Genomic DNA, 18,548 nt, shown 5'->3' with positions numbered 1-18,548 from the left:
GCCCACGTCCCCAACTGCCACATACACTGGAACACTAACTATGACTCTGTGGAGCTGGACAGTGTGACGCAGGGAAATGCGGGACAGTATCTCTTTAATGGAGGCAAGTTGGTTAACACGTCTAACTAGTTAGTTATTAGACGTACAAATACCAATCAATCAATATTTCTTGAACATAAATTATCATAACCGCTTAGAAAAGAATGTTTCCATTCTTACCTCTGGATAACCAAAGTTCTCCCATTTGTACCTCTTGCAGAAAACGTTCTTGCAATTTTTCATTCTTTTCTGGATCCCACAACTAAAAGATTTCCAAAATATTTAACAATAAATAATGAATGTAAGGTATATGCTTACTGATTAAGACTATTGAATTTTTATTAAAAAAGCACATCTTGCGCCTAGTCTCTAAATCCAACGTATGACAAATGCAGCTGTTCTTTACAATATTTAAAACAATTACTTAAAATACAGTTACAATTTCAGGTGATAAAAAAAATACCTGGCGTATTCAAGTTAGGTTAAGATGCTTGTAATAATGCTCATCCACATTTCACCCAGCTTAATGAGTACACATAGCAGAAATCCTACTGTAGTTAACTATATCAAGGGGAGCTTTGTATGTTGCAAAACTGTTTCCTTGCCTAGGGTATTAACAGTGCCTGTCAATTTGGCGAAGGGCATGGTGTGGGGTTGGCAGGGCAGTTGGTGGTGTTCAGAAGGATGCTGTGGTTTGCTGCAGCCTGGTTCATGAAGGTGACCATGGTCACAGGATGGTGTCATCATTGGTACCATGCTCAGGGCAGGTCTTTAAAGTGGACAATCCCTAACCCAAACCATCAACTCCACTGCCAGTCACTTCAGGTTCAGTCTTTTAATCTGGAGGGATTTGTGTTTGTTTTCCCCAAGAATTCTCTTTTTAAAATGGGATGAGCCTGGGGAAGGGGTCATATTTTAAGCTTTTGTCAGTAAAGATGCTAATAATCAGTAACAACCACAGATTTCACTGAACAGATATTTATTGCCCTAGAAAGAGCAGGCACTTTAGGAAGAGCTGGAAGGGGAAGGAGCCCAGAGTCTAACCAAGGGAAAGGACAAGCACGCGTAAGATCAATAACACATAACAACAAAGTCCAATGTCCTCTGGGGCTCAAGTACAGAGCCATGACACCTGGTTGGGGAATCAGGGAAAGCTCAGAAAAGACAACATTTGGGATGTGGAGAAGCTCACTGACAGTCTGATGAAGAAAGGGGACAAGCAATGCAAGATTGCAGGGGAAACATCAAGTGATCTTATTTAGCTGGATTACGATAGGGTGAATGCAGCAACAATAATCACCAATTTTAGAAGGCCAGCTATGGACTAAGAGCTTCACATACGTGATTGCCAATGCCTACGAAAATAAGGCTGTCACTATAGAAAGCACCATGGAAGGCTGCGGTGCCAAGTTATGGGGTTGGCATTTCATCTGCAGAGTAGGGCTCTACTGCAAGAGTAACATATGCAGAGCTGCGGTTTAGAAGGAATTTACTCCAACAGCATAAGAGAGGCAGGGAGACAAGTTGGGAAATTATTACAATAGTATGGATAAAAGGTAATAAAAGCCTGAAGCAGTGAGGAAGCAATGGAAATAGAAAGAGAATAGGATATGAGATAGAGCATAGAAAAATAGGAAACAGGGATTGATTGCGGAGGATGAGGTTGATACTTAAGCGACACGAGTCGGGTCACACAGGGAGGCTGGTGATGCCAGCACATCATAAAGACAGAGGAGGAGCAGGAGAGGCAAGGGGTGAGATGATGAATTTACTTCCAAACGCACCACTGAGGTGCCAATAGAGCATCCAGGCGACAGTGTGGCAAGTAGAGGAAATTTGGGATGCTGGGTCTAGAGCAGCACATCTGAGATCACTTATGGAGAAGGGAAGGCACTTCAACGGAGCTGAGGGAGCAGGCAGAAGCTGAGGGCAGTGTTTCACAACCAGCTGAAGGAGCTGAGAAAACTGCAGTTTCCTGGGCTCCACCCAGCCCTACTGAATCAACCTCTAGGAGCAGGGCCCAGGAATCTGCATGTTTAACAAGCTCCTCATGTGATTCTTACAAATTCTAAAGTCTGAGAATCATTGCCCCCATAATCCCTGGGTACCCCTGACCTCCTAAATCAGAACTGCTGGTGCTTGCGTCAAATAATCTATATTTTAACAAATGCCCCAGGTAACTCTAATGCAGATGGTCCACGGACCATACTTTGGGAAAGAAACAAGACCTGGGATGAGGAGGAAGAGAGATCCTTTGAAGTAGTGGGAAGAGACATCCCTTTGTGCCTTAGTTTACCCATCTATAAAACTAGAATAGAGTTTGCATGAAGATTATATAAAGAACATTTGAAAAATCCTGCTTCTGCCTCTTCCTCATTTGAAATAATTCAGATCTTCATTATTTCCCATCTGGACTCGCACTGATTTTCCTGTCTTCGACTTCCCTCCTCCAAAAAATAAATAAATAAATAAAAATAATTGCATCCATTCCCTGAAATGAAGTCACTATCACTGTTTTCCCACCACAACAGAAACATATCCAGAAACTTTCCAGATTGGCATTCAAAGCCCTCCACAATAAGATACCAAAGTCCCACTCCCCGATCTCTCTGGCCACAACACTCTCTGAATACCGCGATTTCATGGCCCGTGCCTCTAACGAGCTGTGTCCCTCTACCCACAAGAAACAACAATAATCAACAAACATTTGTTGGGCACCTACTATGTACTAGACGCTGTTCTAGGCACTGGAGAGACAATGGAGGGAAAGAAAACAGACAAGGTCTGCCCTGGTGGAGCTTGTTCTAATAAGCAGAGAGCATTAACCAAATAATCACACAGTGTAACCGCAACCACTGGTAAGTGCAATGAAGGGAAAAGACATGCAGCTGAACCAGGCTCGGCCCCTGAGGTCTGTCAGAGAGGCTCTGTCAGAGGTCAGGGAAAGCACCTCCACTCTCCCGTCCAGCTCCTTGGACACTCCCTGTCCTGCTTCCTTAACTAGGCCAACTGAATCTTTATTCTCAAAATGACTTGAAACCGCAGCAATCTCTTTGACTCCTGCCCCTCCATGACCCTTTAATCAGTCAGCATGAACTATCTATGCTTCCACGACAGTTCACCTCACATCTCTCATCACCAGTTGCTATGGACACCACCACAGTTCAGCACTTGTATCACCTGTCACCTGTACTGCTGCAACAGCCTGTCCTTTCCTCTAATCCATCTAGCACATTCCCACCTGATCAATCTAACCTAAAAAGTTTCTTTCTTTCCTTCTTTTTTAAAAAAAATTCCTGCTCAGAAATCTTTGTAATTCACCCACTGAACCTGAATTTCTTACCCTGGCCCCTACTTAGCCCTCTATCCTCACCCCCCACCACTCCCCACTGGGACTCTGCTGTCAAACTGACTTACTACCAAGGCCTGGCAGATCCCCACTCTGCACCTTTATGCATGTGCACTTCCCTCCATCCTGAATGTTGTCTCCTCTGAAACCAGGACCCAGATTTAACACATGCTGCCAGGCTCAGTTCAAGGCCACCTCTCCTCCAGAGTCTTCTGTGAAAGATGGCATATTCCAAAAAGTGTGGGGGACTAGAATCAGCCACCTCAAAATGTGTCCCTTTGGGCTTATTTTTAAGAACAAAAGACTCAGGACGAAACTTTGACCTTCTCCTTAACTGGCTAAAAGAGTTTAAGGTACAACGGCTGTTTCAGAAAGGAGCTATCACCATAGAAAACTACAATGTAACATGAACTAGGCATGGTAGACAGGGAGGAAGCTAGCAAGGCACATTTGATCACAGTCCTCTCCATGTCACACTGTCTTTGCAAGGTATGCAAACATTTGTTTACCAAACATTTATTTACCAAACATTTATTTTTCCATCTCCATGAGAATTGCCTTCCTCCCTCTGAAGTCCCAAACCAGTATCCCCAACATTCTCCTTTGTCTTTAGCTGAAGATGGTATTTAAGGTGGTAGCTTTGGCCATTTGGGCAAGTTTCTGTTTTCCCGGCTTTCTCCCATGTATACATGTTATTAAACGTGTTTGATTTTCTCTTGTTATTCTGTCTCATGTCAATTTAATTCTTAGACCCGCAGAAGGACCTAGAGGGTAGAGGACTACGCTTCCTCCCCTACAACAGTCACAGCAACATTCTCAGTCCCACATGCACCTCCAGATCCCTGTCTCCCCTAACGAGGTGGAGGCTATTTCCCCTCCCCTTGAAAAGGAGCGGGAGTCTATGCTGCAGAAGTGGCACCACCTGGCTTCATGCTCGCCTGCATGTTGTTTCTCTCTCATATATATATATATAAATACGCACACATATATATATATGTCTATATAGTTCCTTGCCCATTGGGACCTAGCTACCATACTGTGAGGAAGACTATGCCGCGCAGCGTGTGAGGGAGGGGAGCCTTCAGCTAACACAGCGCCTAGCCCTGGAGGCAACCGGGCTGACGCCGAGTGCAGCAGGAAGCTGCTGTCCCCATCCAGCCCTGCTAAGAGTGCAGGTTTAGGAGCAGACTAGATATTGTTTTAAGCCACTAAGTTTAAAGCAGCAACGGGTAACCCTCCATAATCCTGGCCTGAAAGGGGTCGTCTGCCCTCAGCTCTTGTCACAGGGGGCTGTTCTTTGCCCACTGCGAACCTCTCCACACCCAGAACAGGGCCTCACACATGGGAGGCTCTCCAATAGGCGTGGAATGACAGATTGAATGGAGGAAGGCTAAGACTCAATTCTCCCGAAAATTCACAAAGAACCTAAGAACTCTCCGTAGCACTTTTAGAGCTGCTGTGAGTTAGTTAAGGTGGGCCGATCACCAAGATGATTATCTTTAAAAACGCCTAATCAAATTCCGGTTGGAGACAGAGGACACGTTGTGCTCCTGAACTAGAACGAGCGGCTCCGTGGCACAGAAGCGGGGGTGGACGGAGGGGGCCGCGGCCCGCCTGGCGTCTCGGCTCCGGGGGGGACAGAGGCTCCTCTTCCTTCTTCCAACTGGGAGCAGCGCCGGCTCCGACGGCTGCGTGGGAGAGCTGCCTCCTCACCGCCCCAGGGCTTCTTCCCTCCTTCCCGGGCTTCCGGGGCGGGCCGGCGGCGGGAAGCCGCTCTCCCACCCCCACGCCCCTCGCCGCGGCCGCGCTCACCTGCGCGCCGCCTGCCCCGGCCCGCGGCGCCGCTCTTCTCCCTGCAGACACAACCGGCACGCGCCGCTGCCAGCCCGCCCGCCCGCAACCCCGCATCCCCGCCCCGCACCCCCCGCCTCCCAGCCCCGCACCCCCGCCCCGGCACCCCCCGCGCCCCGCACCCCCAGCACCCCCCGCCTCCCAGCCCCGTACGCCCGCATCCCCGAACCCCCCGCCCCTGCAACCCCCGCATCCCAGCTCCGCACCCCCAGCTCCGCACCCCCCGCGCCCCGCACCCCCGCGCCCCCGCACCCCCAGCTCTGCACCCCCCGCGCCCCGCACCCCCGCACCCCCAGCTCCGCACCCCCGCAACCCCCGCCACGGCACCCCCAGCCCCGCCCCGCCGCCCCGGCCCCCACGCCGCCGCCACCGCCGCACTCACGGTCCCGCAGGCGGCGCTTGAACGCGGGGTCGCCGCGCCGCTTCCGGTCGAAGTACAGGCAGTAGCCGAGGAAGGCGACGGCGCCCCCGACCGCCAAGGCCGCCAGGAGGCCGAGGAGGGTGCGGACGCAGGGCATCCGGCCGCGGGCGTCCCACGAGCCGAGCGTTGGGCGCCGGCGGGCAGCGAGCGCGGGCTGGGCCGGCCGGCAGGGGCGTCGACGCCGCGCACCGCGCTGCCCCACAGAGGAGGAGACTGAGGGTCCGAGGGGACTTGTGTGGCAGGTCTCGCAGCCACTGGGGGACGGAGCTCTCTTTGAACCCAGGTCTGTCGCGCTCCAGATTCTGAATGCCTTACCCAAACGCGGTCCTGTCCCTATGCCTGCCACGCCTATTCAGGCAAATCACAGTATGTTGGGAATCTGGTCAGCCGGGAGCCGGTCCTCCTGAGGCCTCTGTTCCCTCACCTGCAAATTTAAATTGACTCCTAACTTTGGTAACCTTGTTCCCAGCACTGCCCACTGAACGCCTGAACACTAGCCCATTCTCCCCAAGCTGGTCTGCTTTGTCACCTGCAAGGACCCTGATCTCCAAAGTCCCCAACCTCCTTAGGTCAATAGCGGGAGGAAGGAGGAATTTTTAAGCAATAATATTTAGCCTAGAAAAAGGGGTAATTTGCTGGGCTGGACCTGATAGTCCCAGAGCAAAATCAACTCTAAAAAGAAATTTTCTTTTCTCTTTCTGTTGAATGTCTTTATTGAGATATAATTGATATTCAATAAATTGCACATATTTAAAGTGTACAATTTGATGCATTTTGACATATGTATATGACCATAAAACCATCACCAAAATCAGGATACTAATTGTATCCATTATCTACAAAAGTTTCCTCAGGCCCCTTGTTAATCCCTTTTTCCCTCTCCCTCCCCCACCATTCCCTGCCTTCTGTCACTATAGATAGTTTGCATTTTCTAGGTTATTATATAAATGGAAGCATACAATATGTACTCCTTTGTTGTCTGGCTTCTTTCACTCAGCATAATTATTCTGAGATTCATCCATGTTGTTTGTAGCAATAGTTCATTTTTATTGGTAAATAGTAGTCCATTTTATGGATATACCACAATTTGTTTAACCATTCATCTGTTGAACATTCAGATTATTTCCAGTTTTCGGCTATTACACATAAAACTGCTCTAAACATTTGCAAGCAAGTCTTTAATATTGACACATCTTTCCTGTTCTCTTAAGGAAATAGCTAAAGGTGAAATGGCTGGATCATATGGCAGGAGTATTTTTTAAGAAACTGCCGAACATCTTTCCAAAATGGTTATACCATTTTGCATTCGCATCAGCAGTATGTATTCCAGTTCCTGCACGTCGTCTGGGCATCTGTTATGGTCCACCTTTCTAATTTTAGCAGTCTAGTAGGCATGTTTTGAACTCTCACTGTAGTTTTATCTTGCATTTCTCTAATGCCTAATGATATTGAACACCTTTTTAAAAATACACTTTATTTTTTTAGAGAAGTTGTAGATTCACAGCAAAATTGAGTGGAAAGTACAGAGGGTTCCCATATACCCCCTGATCCCATACCAGCACAACCTCCCCTACTATCAAGATCCCACACCAGAGTGGCACATTTGTTATCATCTCTGAACCTACATTCACACGTCATTATCACCCAAAGTCTATCGTTTACATTAGGGCTCACTCTCAAGTGTACAAATGTAAAATGCTTTTGACAAATGTGTAATAACATGTATCCATCATTATAGTATCACGCAGGATAATTTCACTGTCCTAAAAATCTTCTGTGCTCCACCTATCCATCCTTTCCTCTCCCCAACCCCTGATTTTTGTACTGGCTCCATAGTTTTGCCTTTTCCAGAATGTTGTATACAATCATTCATTGCTTAACAACGGAGATACGTTCTGAGAAATGCATCATTAGGTGATTTCACCGTTGTGGGAACATCATACAGTGTACTCACACAAACCTAGATGCCACAGCCCACTACACACCTAGGCCGTATGGTACTAACCTTATGGGACCACCGTCATTTATGCAGTCCATTGACCAAATCGCCCTTATGCAGCACATGACTGTACTTGCAATCATACAGTATGCAGCCCTTTCACATTGGCTTCTTTCACTTAGTGATATACATTTACATTTCCTTTCTCTCTTTTCATGGCTTGATAGCTCATTTCTGTTAGTGCTGAGTAATATCCCATTGTCTGGATGTAGTACAGTTTATTCATTCACCTACTGAAGGGCATCTTCATTGCTTTTGAGTTTTGGCAATTATGGATAAAGCTGCCACAAACATGTGTGTGCAGTTTTTTGTGAGGAGAGGTTTTTTTTTTTTTAAGATTGGCATCTGAGCTAACACCTTTTGCCAATCTTCTTTTCCTTTTTTTTTCCCCCCAGCTTTTTCTCCCCAAACACCCCCAGCACACAGCTGCACATTCTAGTTGTGGATCCTTCCAGTTGTGGCATGTGGGGTGCCGCCTCAACATGGCCCGATGACCGGTGCCATGTCAGTGCCTAGGATCCGAACCAGCGAAACCCCGGGCCTCTGAAGTGGAGCCCAAGAACACAACCACTCAGCCATGGGGCCAGCCCCTGTGTGGAGAGGTTTTCAACTCGTTTCAATATATTTACTAAGGAGCATGATTGCTGGATCATATGGTAAGAGTATTTTTAGTTTTCTAAGAAACTAAAGACAGCCAAACGACCTTCCAAAGCGGCTGCACCATTTTGCATTCCCAACAATGAATGAGAATTCCTGTTGTTCCACATTCTCACCAGCATTTGGTATTGTCAGTGTTTTGAATTTCTCCATTCTAATAGGTGTGTAGTGGTATCTCATTTCAATTTGCATTTCCGTGATGACATGTGATCTGGAGCATCTATTGGTATGCTTATTTGCCATCTGTATATCTTCTTTGGTGAACTGTCTGTTGAAGTTTTGGGCCCATTTTTAAATTGGGTTGTTTGTTTCCTTATTGTTGAATTTTAAAAGTTCTTTGTATATTTTGGATAACAGTCTGCTATGGTCTGAATGTTTGTGTCCTCCCCAGTTTCCTAATCCCTAATGATGGTATAGGAGTCAGGGCTTTTGGGAGGTGATTAGGTCATGAGTGGAGCCCTCCTGATTGAGATTAGTGCCCTTATGCAAGGGCCCCCACAGACCTCCCCAGCCCCTTTTTTTAAAATTAATTTTTTTGAGGAAGATTAGCCCTGAGCTAACATCTGCTGCCAATCCTCCTCCTTTTGCTGAGGAAGACTGGCCCTGAGCTAACATCTGTGCCCATCTTCCTCTACTTTATATGTGGGACGCCTACCACAGCATGGCTTGCCAAGCGGTGCCATGTCTGCACCTGGGATCTGAACCAGCGAACCCCAGGCTACCAAAGCGGAATATGCGAACTTAACTGCTGTGCCACCGGGCGGCCCTCCCTAGCCCCTTCTACACCAAAGGCCCTCACCCGACAATGCTGGCCTCATCTATCTTGGAGTGAGAAAGAAACATGCATGTATTTCTAAATAAATATTTAAATAAAAATATAGTAAGTAAGCCACCCAGTTTATGGTGTTTTTATTATAGCAGCCCAAACAGACTAAAACACAGCCCTTTCTATGTCTTTCCAAATATTTTTTCCTGTTTGTGTCTTGTCTTCTCATTCGCTTGACTGGTTGTCCACATGGACCATTTCTTTAAAAGGCTGTCCTTTGTTCAGTGTATTGTCTTCGCACCTTTATAAAAAATCAGTTGTCCATATATCTAGGGGCTTATTTCTGGACTGTGTTCTGTTCCATTGACCTATTTGTACAAAACGCTGTTTGATTACTGTAGCTTTATAATAATTCTTGAAATCAGGTAGCGTGAGGTCTCCAACTTAGTTCTTATTCAGAGTTGTTTTGGCTATTCTAAGTCCTTTGCATTTCCATATGAATTTTATAATTAGCTTGTCAATTTCTACCAAAAAAAATAGGCCTGCTGGGATGTTGATTAGGATCGCATTAAATTTGATAAGCAAAGAAAATCTTAACAATACTGTTTTATGATCCATGAACAAGGTATATGTCCTCATTTACTTAGGTTGTCTCTATTTTGTCTTAGTAGTATTTTGCAGTTTTCAAAGTTCGAAGTCTTTCCCATACTTTGTCAGATTTCTCCCAACATATTTCATATTTTTGATGCAATTGTAAATGGTATTTTTAAAATTTCAATTTCTGATTATTTATTGCTAGTACATAGAAATATAACTAATTTTTGTATATTCATCTTGCATCTTGCTAAACTCACCAGTTTGGAGGCCTGTGATTTCTTTTTTCTTGCCTGAATGCTCTGGCTACAACCTCCAATTCACTGCTGAATGGAAGTAGTGGGAGTGGATATCCCTGGGGAAAGGAATTAAGGATGAGCAGTCAGTGTGACGTTAACTGCAGGTTTCCAGAGGTGTCATTTATGGGTTGAAGAGGTTCCCTTCTATTCCCAGTTTCCTGAGTTTTTTCAGGAGTGGATGTTGGATTTTCTCAAATGCTTTTTCTGCATCATATGGTTTTTCTTTTTTAATTTGTTAATATAGTGAATTATATTAGTTGGTTTTTGAATATTAAACCAACTCTGTATTCCTGGGGTAAACTCCACTTGGCCCATGTTACATTATCCTTTTCATATGTTGTTGGATTTTATTTGCTGTAATTTTGTTTAGAATCTTTGCATATATATTCACGAAGGATATTGGTCTGTAGTATTCTTTTCTTGCAATGTCTTTGTCTGGCTTTGGTGTCAGAGTAATGCTGGCCACATAGAATGAGCTGGGAGCATTCCCTCCTCTTCAATTTTTGGAAGCGTTTGGGTAGAATTAGTATTATGTCTTCCTTAAGCGTTTGGTAGCATTCACAGTAAAGCTAGCTGGACCTGGAGTTTTCTTGGCAGAAAGGTTTTTACGTCAGTCCCTTTTCTTTAATAGATTTAGGCTTTCAGGTTATATATTTCTTCTTGAGTGAGCTTTGTTAATGTGTGTCCTTCAATGAATTTTTCCATTTCGTCCAAGTTGTTGAATTTATTGGCATAAAGATGTTCATGCCATTCCCTTATTCTCTCTTTAATACCTATAGATACAGTCTGGTATGCCACCTCTCTCATTCCTGATACTGGTAATTTGTGTCTTCTCTCTTTATTTCCTAATCAGTCTGGCTAGAGGTTTATCAATTTTATTGATCTTCCAAAGAACTAGATAGTTCTTTATTTTTTTTCATTTTTTAATTTTTTTAAAGATTTTTTAAATTTTTTTCCTTTTTCTCCCCAAAGCCCCCCGGTACATAGTTGTATATTCTTTGTTGTGGGTCCTTCTAGTTGTGGCATGTGGGACGCTGCCTCAGCGTGGTTTGATGAGTGGTGCCATGTCCACGCCCAGGATTCGAACTGATGAAACACTGGGCCGTCTGCAGCGGAGCGCGCGAACTTAACCACTCGGCCACGGGGCCAGCCCCGATAGTTCTTTATTTTTGAAGTCTATTATTGTCAAATTGAGTCCATTGTGCTAAAGTCCTACTCCACTAGAGCGGCACATGGTACAGAAAGCCTCTACTGACATTTGCCCAATGAACCAAGAAATGAAAAAAAATGGAACCACTGATTTCTGTATGTAAAGTCATTTTAATAGTACCACTTTCTTTTAGACATCAGCCGTTTCCTTATCTCTTATTTATGTCAATGTTTAGTTCTAGTAAAATATAACTCAGCAGAATCTCCAGAGGCCAGGTTAAAGGCTTGAGGGGCTAGGGAGGTTTGTGGGGGCCCTTTTATAAGGGCACTAATGTCAATCAGGAGGGCTCCACCCTCATGATCTAATCATCTCCCAAGAGCCCTTACTCCCAAACCATCATTGGGGATTAGGATTTCAACCTATGAATTTGGGGGGACACAAACATTCAGACCTTAGCAGACTGTTATCCAAAATATACAAAGCATCAGCATTTCAAAACAGTATTTGAGAAATGCTCAGATATTAGAGGAAAATCTGAGTGTGTTCACAACTATTTTGTCAAAGCTTGGCTATCATAGGGCCAATCTTGGACATAACGACTACTTCAAAAAAAATGATTAATTCTAAAAATCACTTATGGGCTTCCCAGGCACATGCATCCTTGGAAACCAAGAGAAACTTTAGCAGTTTGTTATCCTCCATCAGAGATCAAGAAAAGGTCCTCGGAAGGATAATAAATATGTCTTGGAATATAGCAGAAAAGAAACCAGTTGTAGGATTTGCAGATAAAATATAAGATGCCCAGTTAAATTTGAATTTCAGATAAACAACCTAATTTTTACATGGGACATACTTATACTAAAAATTTGTTGTCTGTCTGGAATTCAAATTTAACTGGGTGTCCTGTATTTTTACACGCTAAATGTGGCAACTCTAAACTGGGGAAACTCTTGAACCAGATTGTCTTCTTTAATGTAATGTAGCCTTGAGAAGATATCCAGTTACTTGTGGAGAATAACCATTTATTATATTTACATGGAAGTTCCTTAAGCTTTCCACAATAGAACTTTTTTTTTTAAAGATTGGCACCTGGCCTAACAACTGTTGCCAATCTTTTTTTTTTTTTCTGCTTCATTTCCTAAAACCCTCCACTACATAGTTGCATATCTTAGTTGCAGGTCCTTCTAGTTGTGGGATGTGGGACACCGCCTCAACATGGCCTGACGAGTGATGCCATGTTCGTGCCTAGGATCCGAACCCTGGGCCGCCGCAGCGGAGTGCGAGAACTTAACCACTCGGCCACGGAGCCAGCCCCCTGAACTTTTCAAAATTAATTTTGCATGAAGTTCACGCAGATTACAAAATGAAGATAGCTTCATAATTATGTTAACTACAAATTCCAAAATTATAAACACTGCCCTTCTTATTCTGTTTAAAAAGATGTAATGGGTCTATCTGAATAAAAAAGGTTTTTGTGCTTCTCCACAAAGAAAACATCATTTGATTTGTAATAAAATGTAAAGAACTAAAAAAAAATTTCTACTCTGTGAAAACACTAAGCCTGTATTTGTTAGGAATTCTCCATTAGTGCAAACTCCACTGTCTGAGTCACTCAGCTTCACCAATGATGATCGCCGGCACTGTGGCAGTCTTCCTGTAATGGCACAAAGATGAGTGTGTAACCACATGAAAGCAACAGAAGAGGGAAAAGAAACAAGGACAGAAGGAAAAATTACGAATATTTTAAGTTGGGGAATGGACTATTAAACAAGTCTACTTTACACTTTTCAGATGATATTTTGACATTTTCACTTTGTGAAAAGAACTCCAAAGACAACTTCTAAATGTCTGGCTTTGTACATAAGGATCACTAGTGAAAAACAGAAACAATAGTAATTCAAAAGTAATTTTTCTCAACTTAAATAAACATAGTTTCTGACCATCTTACTATGTGTTAGATGCTGGACCAGGCACTTTGGGGGATACAGCTATGACTGAGGAGTACTCAAGGATTCAACATCTGTTAGGGGAGAAAGACACAGGCATAAGTAAACATAATACAAGGTAAGTTAAGCAAAATAATACAGATTGAAAATGCTATCAGCATAAAAGAGGGTGATATTCTGGTGGTGGTGAGAAGTGAGCAAAAGCTTCATGGAAAAGTGGCTCTTGAGACAGCTCTGGACAAATAGGGATGAGAGTGGTGGGGGCAACAGAAGGAGCAAGAGGCAGAGGTGGACAGGTGCAAGGTTTGGGCGATGCCTGAATAGCTCTGCTTGACCTGGCTCCTGCCTCTGCTGCCTCAGGTCTATTCTTGCCCTGGCTCATTAGCACCAATTTCTCCTCCCTTATGTGCGTGAGCACTTTACTCTCCATCTCTCTCCTTCCATTTGCATAGCCAATTCGTAATCCTCACTGGGGCTCTGTTTTACTATTGCTTTCTCTGCAAAGCCTTCTCAGACCACCTTTGCCTTCAGACTACTTGGCTCTGTATCATTATCTCATGGCACATTGTAACTTCATATGCTTATCACACCTGCAGTTAAGAATTACATGGACTGGACTGGCCCAGTGGCGCAGTGTTAAGTGCGCACATTCTGCTTCAGCAGCCCGGGGTTCGCCAGTTTGGATCCCGGGTGTGGACATGGCACCGCTTGGCAAGCCATGCTGTGGTAGGCGTCCCACATATAAAGTGGAGGAAGATGGGTACAGAAGTTAGCTCAGGGCCAGTCTTCCTCAGCAAAAAGAGGAGGATTGGTGGCAGATGTTAGCTCAGGACTAATCTTCCTCAAAACAAAACAAACAAAAAAAAGAATTACATGGATTAACTGTTTAACATCTGCCTCATTAGATTACACATTCCATGAAAACAGGGACCTTCTTCTGTCTTGTTTACTGTTGTGGCTCCAGGGCCGTAGCAACAAGGCCTGGCACATAGAAGATACTCGATAAACTGTCGATAAATGAATTCTGGTAATAGTTTTTAATGTGTGGTTAATGTAGCTTCAAATGCTTTCACAATGTTGATGGCTATGTTAAATTACAGGGCTTATAAAAAAGGCATATTATAGGGCTTATAAGAAAGGAATATAAGCAAATTAATAGCTTAATCCATATAGATTTCCATAATTTAAAGCAATTTCATAGAAGGCATAGTATGTATGTGCTAAGTACAGACATCTTTCTTAGTCAAAGACAGAAAAACTAGAAACTTAACACAAACAACAAACAATAAAAGCATACAATGGAATACTAAAACAAATTGCCATAATCTTCAAATACCTTGATTTCATAGATAGCACATTCCATTTTAGATATGAGTGTCTGTATACTTTTACTTTTTTAGTCACATGCAAGAGCTATCTATTCAAACTTTAACTAAACTCAAAATATGCCCCAAATTTGAATTTAATACCCAGTCAGTATTCACTTACTTTCATAATTCTTTCCAGCCCCTAAATAAAAGGATTCATCAGTGTCCATATACCCATTCAATGAGTGTATAATTTTGCTATGTAGCAAGTTCCCTATACTTCATTACCAGATTGATATTGATTAGAAGAGACAGTAGTCAAGCTGATAACTAGTTATCTCAGATTTACTGAATTGCTACTGAAGGTGATCATTAAAATATCTAATGTATGAACCTAAGGTTTCCTCCTAGTTTAAAATGGATTTGATTGACACACTTTTTCCATTTTACAATTAAGTACTAGAAATGTTTTACTGTAAAGACTGAAGAATATATTGAATATGCTTTGTTTTGTGAATTCTGATTTTTCCAACTCTAAGTTACTGGCACTTAGGAAAAAAACAATCACTTAAATGAAAACTAAAAATATAAAGCCTATGTTTAAAACATGGCCTTTATTAATACTGCTCACTGAGCTCCATTTTTTATTTTACATTGAAATACTTCTGCTTGCAAAGAAAAGACAGAAAAGTGCATTTTACAAGAGTACTTTTTGTTTTTAATTCTCTGTGAAGATGGAAGGAATCTGAATCACAAGTTCACAATGTGGTAAAATGAAATTAAACAATGATTTCAGTAATGCCATGCCATCACTAGTGTCTGGCTCTGACTCTGTTCTTGTAAATCAGATCCTGATATACAGTCTAGAGCATCTAGGTTATTACTCTACAGCATATTAAACACAGAAAAGGAGGTTTAAAAAAAAACCCTTTCAATGTACAAACATGAATTTAAAAACTGATTTTAAAAAATCACCTTTTTACATAATGTATATGGCAAAACTGCTTTAAATACATGATTTGGGAAGAATTATTTACAAAATGTATCCGTCTGTGGAACAATTCACAGACAAAGCATACATAGTTGCTTTACGTAGTTGTTGCATCTCAACTTTGGGAGATAGAAATTTATTGGCAGTATAGCAAACAAAAATTGTGACAAAGTATCTTAAGGGCAACCAAAAATTTGATCCTCAAAACAGATTAAATACTAGGACTGCCAAAGTTTCTAAAGGAGGACACACTTCAATGATCCAGATGCCCGTTTACAGTTCTCGACTGTTGGAAGGACTGAGACAGACTCCCTTCAATACAGGCAGAGCTGCTGGACGCAGCCTCCTGTGAAGGGGCAGCTGAGAGCTATCGGCATCCAAAGAGTGAATTAACCTAGAATTTTCTTTTTTTCAATTTTATTAATATTTTAAAAAATACATAAAAATACAACATCCAATGTCTGAATAAATATATTTAACAAGTTGCAAGATAATACCTTATTTTACACAAAATTTTCAGCTTTAGAAATCTTGTTAAATAACTTCATTGTTGTTATATATTTCATTTTTGTCTTTTTGTAACAAAATAAAAACTCTGAAATTACATAGAAAAAAGACAAAATATTTTTGTCAAGGGATAAGATAGTCCACTGAAAACTTATTCACAATTCCACTGTAAACATTAATAAACATTAAAATATTTGCATAATTGTGTGCTCAAAAATCCTATAAAAAGTGGAAGACTTCTTACAACTGTAGTTTTCAGTCAACTACACTTCCTTTCACAATTTATTTTGTCCCATTTACACCTTTAAACCTGGGCACACTGCTGAACATATACTTTGGCAGTTCTAAATAGCAAGTGCTTCCACAAAAATAAAACAACAACAACAACAACAATTAAAAAAACACAATATAAACCCCCTACTCACCAAGTGTTCAAATACATCTTAGTGAAAGTGCAGCAGTAACTATTGAGCTGGGTAATATTTTTGATGTTTATCATGTGCACTTGCTTGTCTATGATTTCTATAACACCTGAAAGCTTTATTATACAAATTCAAATTTGCTAAGTGCCCTTTTTCTATCTTCACAAAAAATGAAAAAAAAAAATTAAAGAGGAAAAATTATGACAAATATGGCAGGCTGCCTAACCTTCAATTATTAAACAGCTTACTTTTTGCAACAGAAAAAAAGAAAAAGAGAGGGGAATAGATACAATCCAGCCTGGAAAAGTATACAGGATAGACGGAGCAATGTCAAACCAGTTGAGTGCTTTCTGTGGTTGTATTTCAGGGTGGGGGGATTTATGTCCATGGCAGCAAACTGCTGGGAAGGCAGAGAAAACGTTTATCACCTGCATTCTACAGCAAGCACATTTTGTGGGGGAGATGACGACGAGGGACTCATTCCAGTGTCTGACGAAGCAGATGACATGGAGGCTCCTGCATGAGACACTGTGGAATCAACACAACTACATTAGACTCAAAACTATCACACAAAGGTAGCCAGCCAGTGGCAAATTAGAAATAAATATCTTAACATTATTCACTTCAATTACAGTCTTCTTAAATGGTGCATGCAGGAGTAACAAATGACAGTAAAAATTTTGTTTGGCTCAATTGAGTGGAATCAGTCTTTGGTCAGTCAAGTAACTCAACAGTTCAAAAAAGGTACCATAAAATGTAAAGACAAAAGAGATGTAAACTCTTAAGCCACCATTTGAAAGACCACAGGAAGGAACTCAGCCCAAATCAGAAAATAAGGTCAACCTGAGATAAATTCTCACCATGGGGAATTCCTGCTTTACTCTCTAGGATAACGAAAATTCTCTTCTGCTGTCCAGAGAACTTCCCGTAACCAGCTGGCCACTGGCTTCCTGTCTCTATGCTGCCTCCACACACCTGATGGACACAATTCCCACAGGCAGCAGTAGTGATCTCAGTCAGGTGTCAGAATCGTGGGGATCAGGATGGAAGTGTGGGTATGTGATTAGAAAAAGTCCTCAAATGACTTTAGCATAACTCTCCAGGAGGACATAACACAGATTAAGTATCATTACTCTATGCATTAGGTGCTTTGTCATTTTTAGTTTTTACTTTTATCTTCTCTTTCTTTGCAAAGCTGTCTGTCTCCTTCCAATCTTTGCCCGATTCTTCCTATTTTATTTAAAGTTTTTTTTTTTAAAGATTTTATTTTTTTCCTTTTTCTCCTCAAAGCCCCCTGGTACACAGTTGTATATTCTTCGTTGTGGGTCCTTCTAGTTGTGGCATGTGGGACGCTGCCTCAGCGTGGTTTGACGAGCAGTGCCATGTCCGCGCCCAGGATTCGAACCAACGAAACACTGGGTCGCCTGCAGCGGAGCACGCAAACCTAACCACTTGGCCACGGGGCCAGCCCCTATTTTATTCAAAGTTTTAATTTTTATTTATGTGTGTGTGCGTGTGTGTACACACTACCAAGATGACATATAACTCATTACTACAAATTCTAATATGTATGCTAGAAGTCTCTCAATGTCTCACTTAATAACTGACTTCACATGATGAAAAATTAAGAAAAGAAAGGGAAGACTCTAATAAAAGAATCTTTTTATTTATTTATTTTTTGAGGAAGATTAGCCCTGAACTAACTGCTGCCAACCCTCCTCTTTTCGCTGAGGAAGACTGGCCCTGAGCTAACATCCGTGCCCACCTTCCTTTACTTTATATGTGGGATGCCTACCACAGCATGGCTTGCCAAGCAGTGCCATGTCCGCACCCAGGATGCGAACTGGCAAAACCCGGGCCGCTGAAGCGGAACGTGTGCACTTAACCGCTGCACCACCGGGCCAGTCCCCTAAAAGAATCTTTTTAGTTGTCTGAAACTATCACCTTTAGTAAACTCAAAGCAGTTGAGGGTTCTCTGAAGAAATTTCAATTTGTTAATTTGCTTTTTTCTTCTTTTCATGTCTGAAAGTTCTGTAAAGACTTCTTGCTATTTACATTTTTTAAAGAAAAGGACAAACATGGAAAGACTGATTTCTTTCCATTTGCTCCATCATATTTCCAGGAATGAAAAACTGCTGGACTTGGAGCAGAATGATTCAAGACCCATATGACACAGGTCATTCTATCAGGAATTCACCCCCTAACTCTGCATAGGTGGAAACTTCTCTCAATATGGGGCAAGCCTATCAG

The 18,548-nt window shown here is 42.4% G+C and overlaps 2 protein-coding genes and 1 long non-coding RNA gene across 10 annotated transcripts in view; 1 reads left to right on the top strand and 2 right to left on the bottom strand.

Moving 5' to 3' along the window:
• The window catches only part of TOMM20L (translocase of outer mitochondrial membrane 20 like), an 18,014-nt gene extending 12,038 nt beyond the window's left edge, over positions 1 to 5,976 (bottom strand). Inside the window, exons 1-3 of one of the 2 annotated variants that reach the window (XR_011432148.1) lie at positions 5,622 to 5,976; positions 5,201 to 5,241; positions 220 to 301 (exon numbers count right to left, since the gene is read on the bottom strand). Coding sequence is in view for 1 of the 2 variants with exons in the window: in XM_070249818.1 (XP_070105919.1) it covers positions 220 to 301; positions 5,201 to 5,241; positions 5,622 to 5,757 (259 nt within the window). In the remaining variant the exon portion in view is untranslated. The remainder of the gene's footprint in view (positions 1 to 219; positions 302 to 5,200; positions 5,242 to 5,621) is intronic. The other variant, XM_070249818.1, reaches the window with a different exon arrangement.
• Positions 5,796 to 18,548, top strand: LOC138920639 (uncharacterized). Its single transcript, XR_011432149.1, has 4 exons — positions 5,796 to 5,943; positions 8,055 to 8,315; positions 13,084 to 13,189; positions 18,421 to 18,548. It is a non-coding gene; the product is annotated as an uncharacterized lncRNA (long non-coding RNA).
• The window catches only part of ARID4A (AT-rich interaction domain 4A), a 68,216-nt gene continuing 64,641 nt past the window's right edge, over positions 14,974 to 18,548 (bottom strand). For all 7 annotated transcript variants that reach the window (XR_011432147.1, XM_023627800.2, XM_023627802.2 and 4 more), the window contains one exon: positions 14,974 to 16,826. Coding sequence is in view for 6 of the 7 variants with exons in the window: in XM_023627800.2 (XP_023483568.1) it covers positions 16,723 to 16,826 (104 nt within the window). In the remaining variant the exon portion in view is untranslated. The remainder of the gene's footprint in view (positions 16,827 to 18,548) is intronic.

This window comes from Equus caballus, chromosome 24 (assembly GCF_041296265.1).
Source record: "Equus caballus isolate H_3958 breed thoroughbred chromosome 24, TB-T2T, whole genome shotgun sequence".
Classification (NCBI taxonomy): Eukaryota; Metazoa; Chordata; class Mammalia; order Perissodactyla; family Equidae; genus Equus; species Equus caballus.
This window is presented reverse-complemented; position numbering and strand designations above follow the sequence as displayed.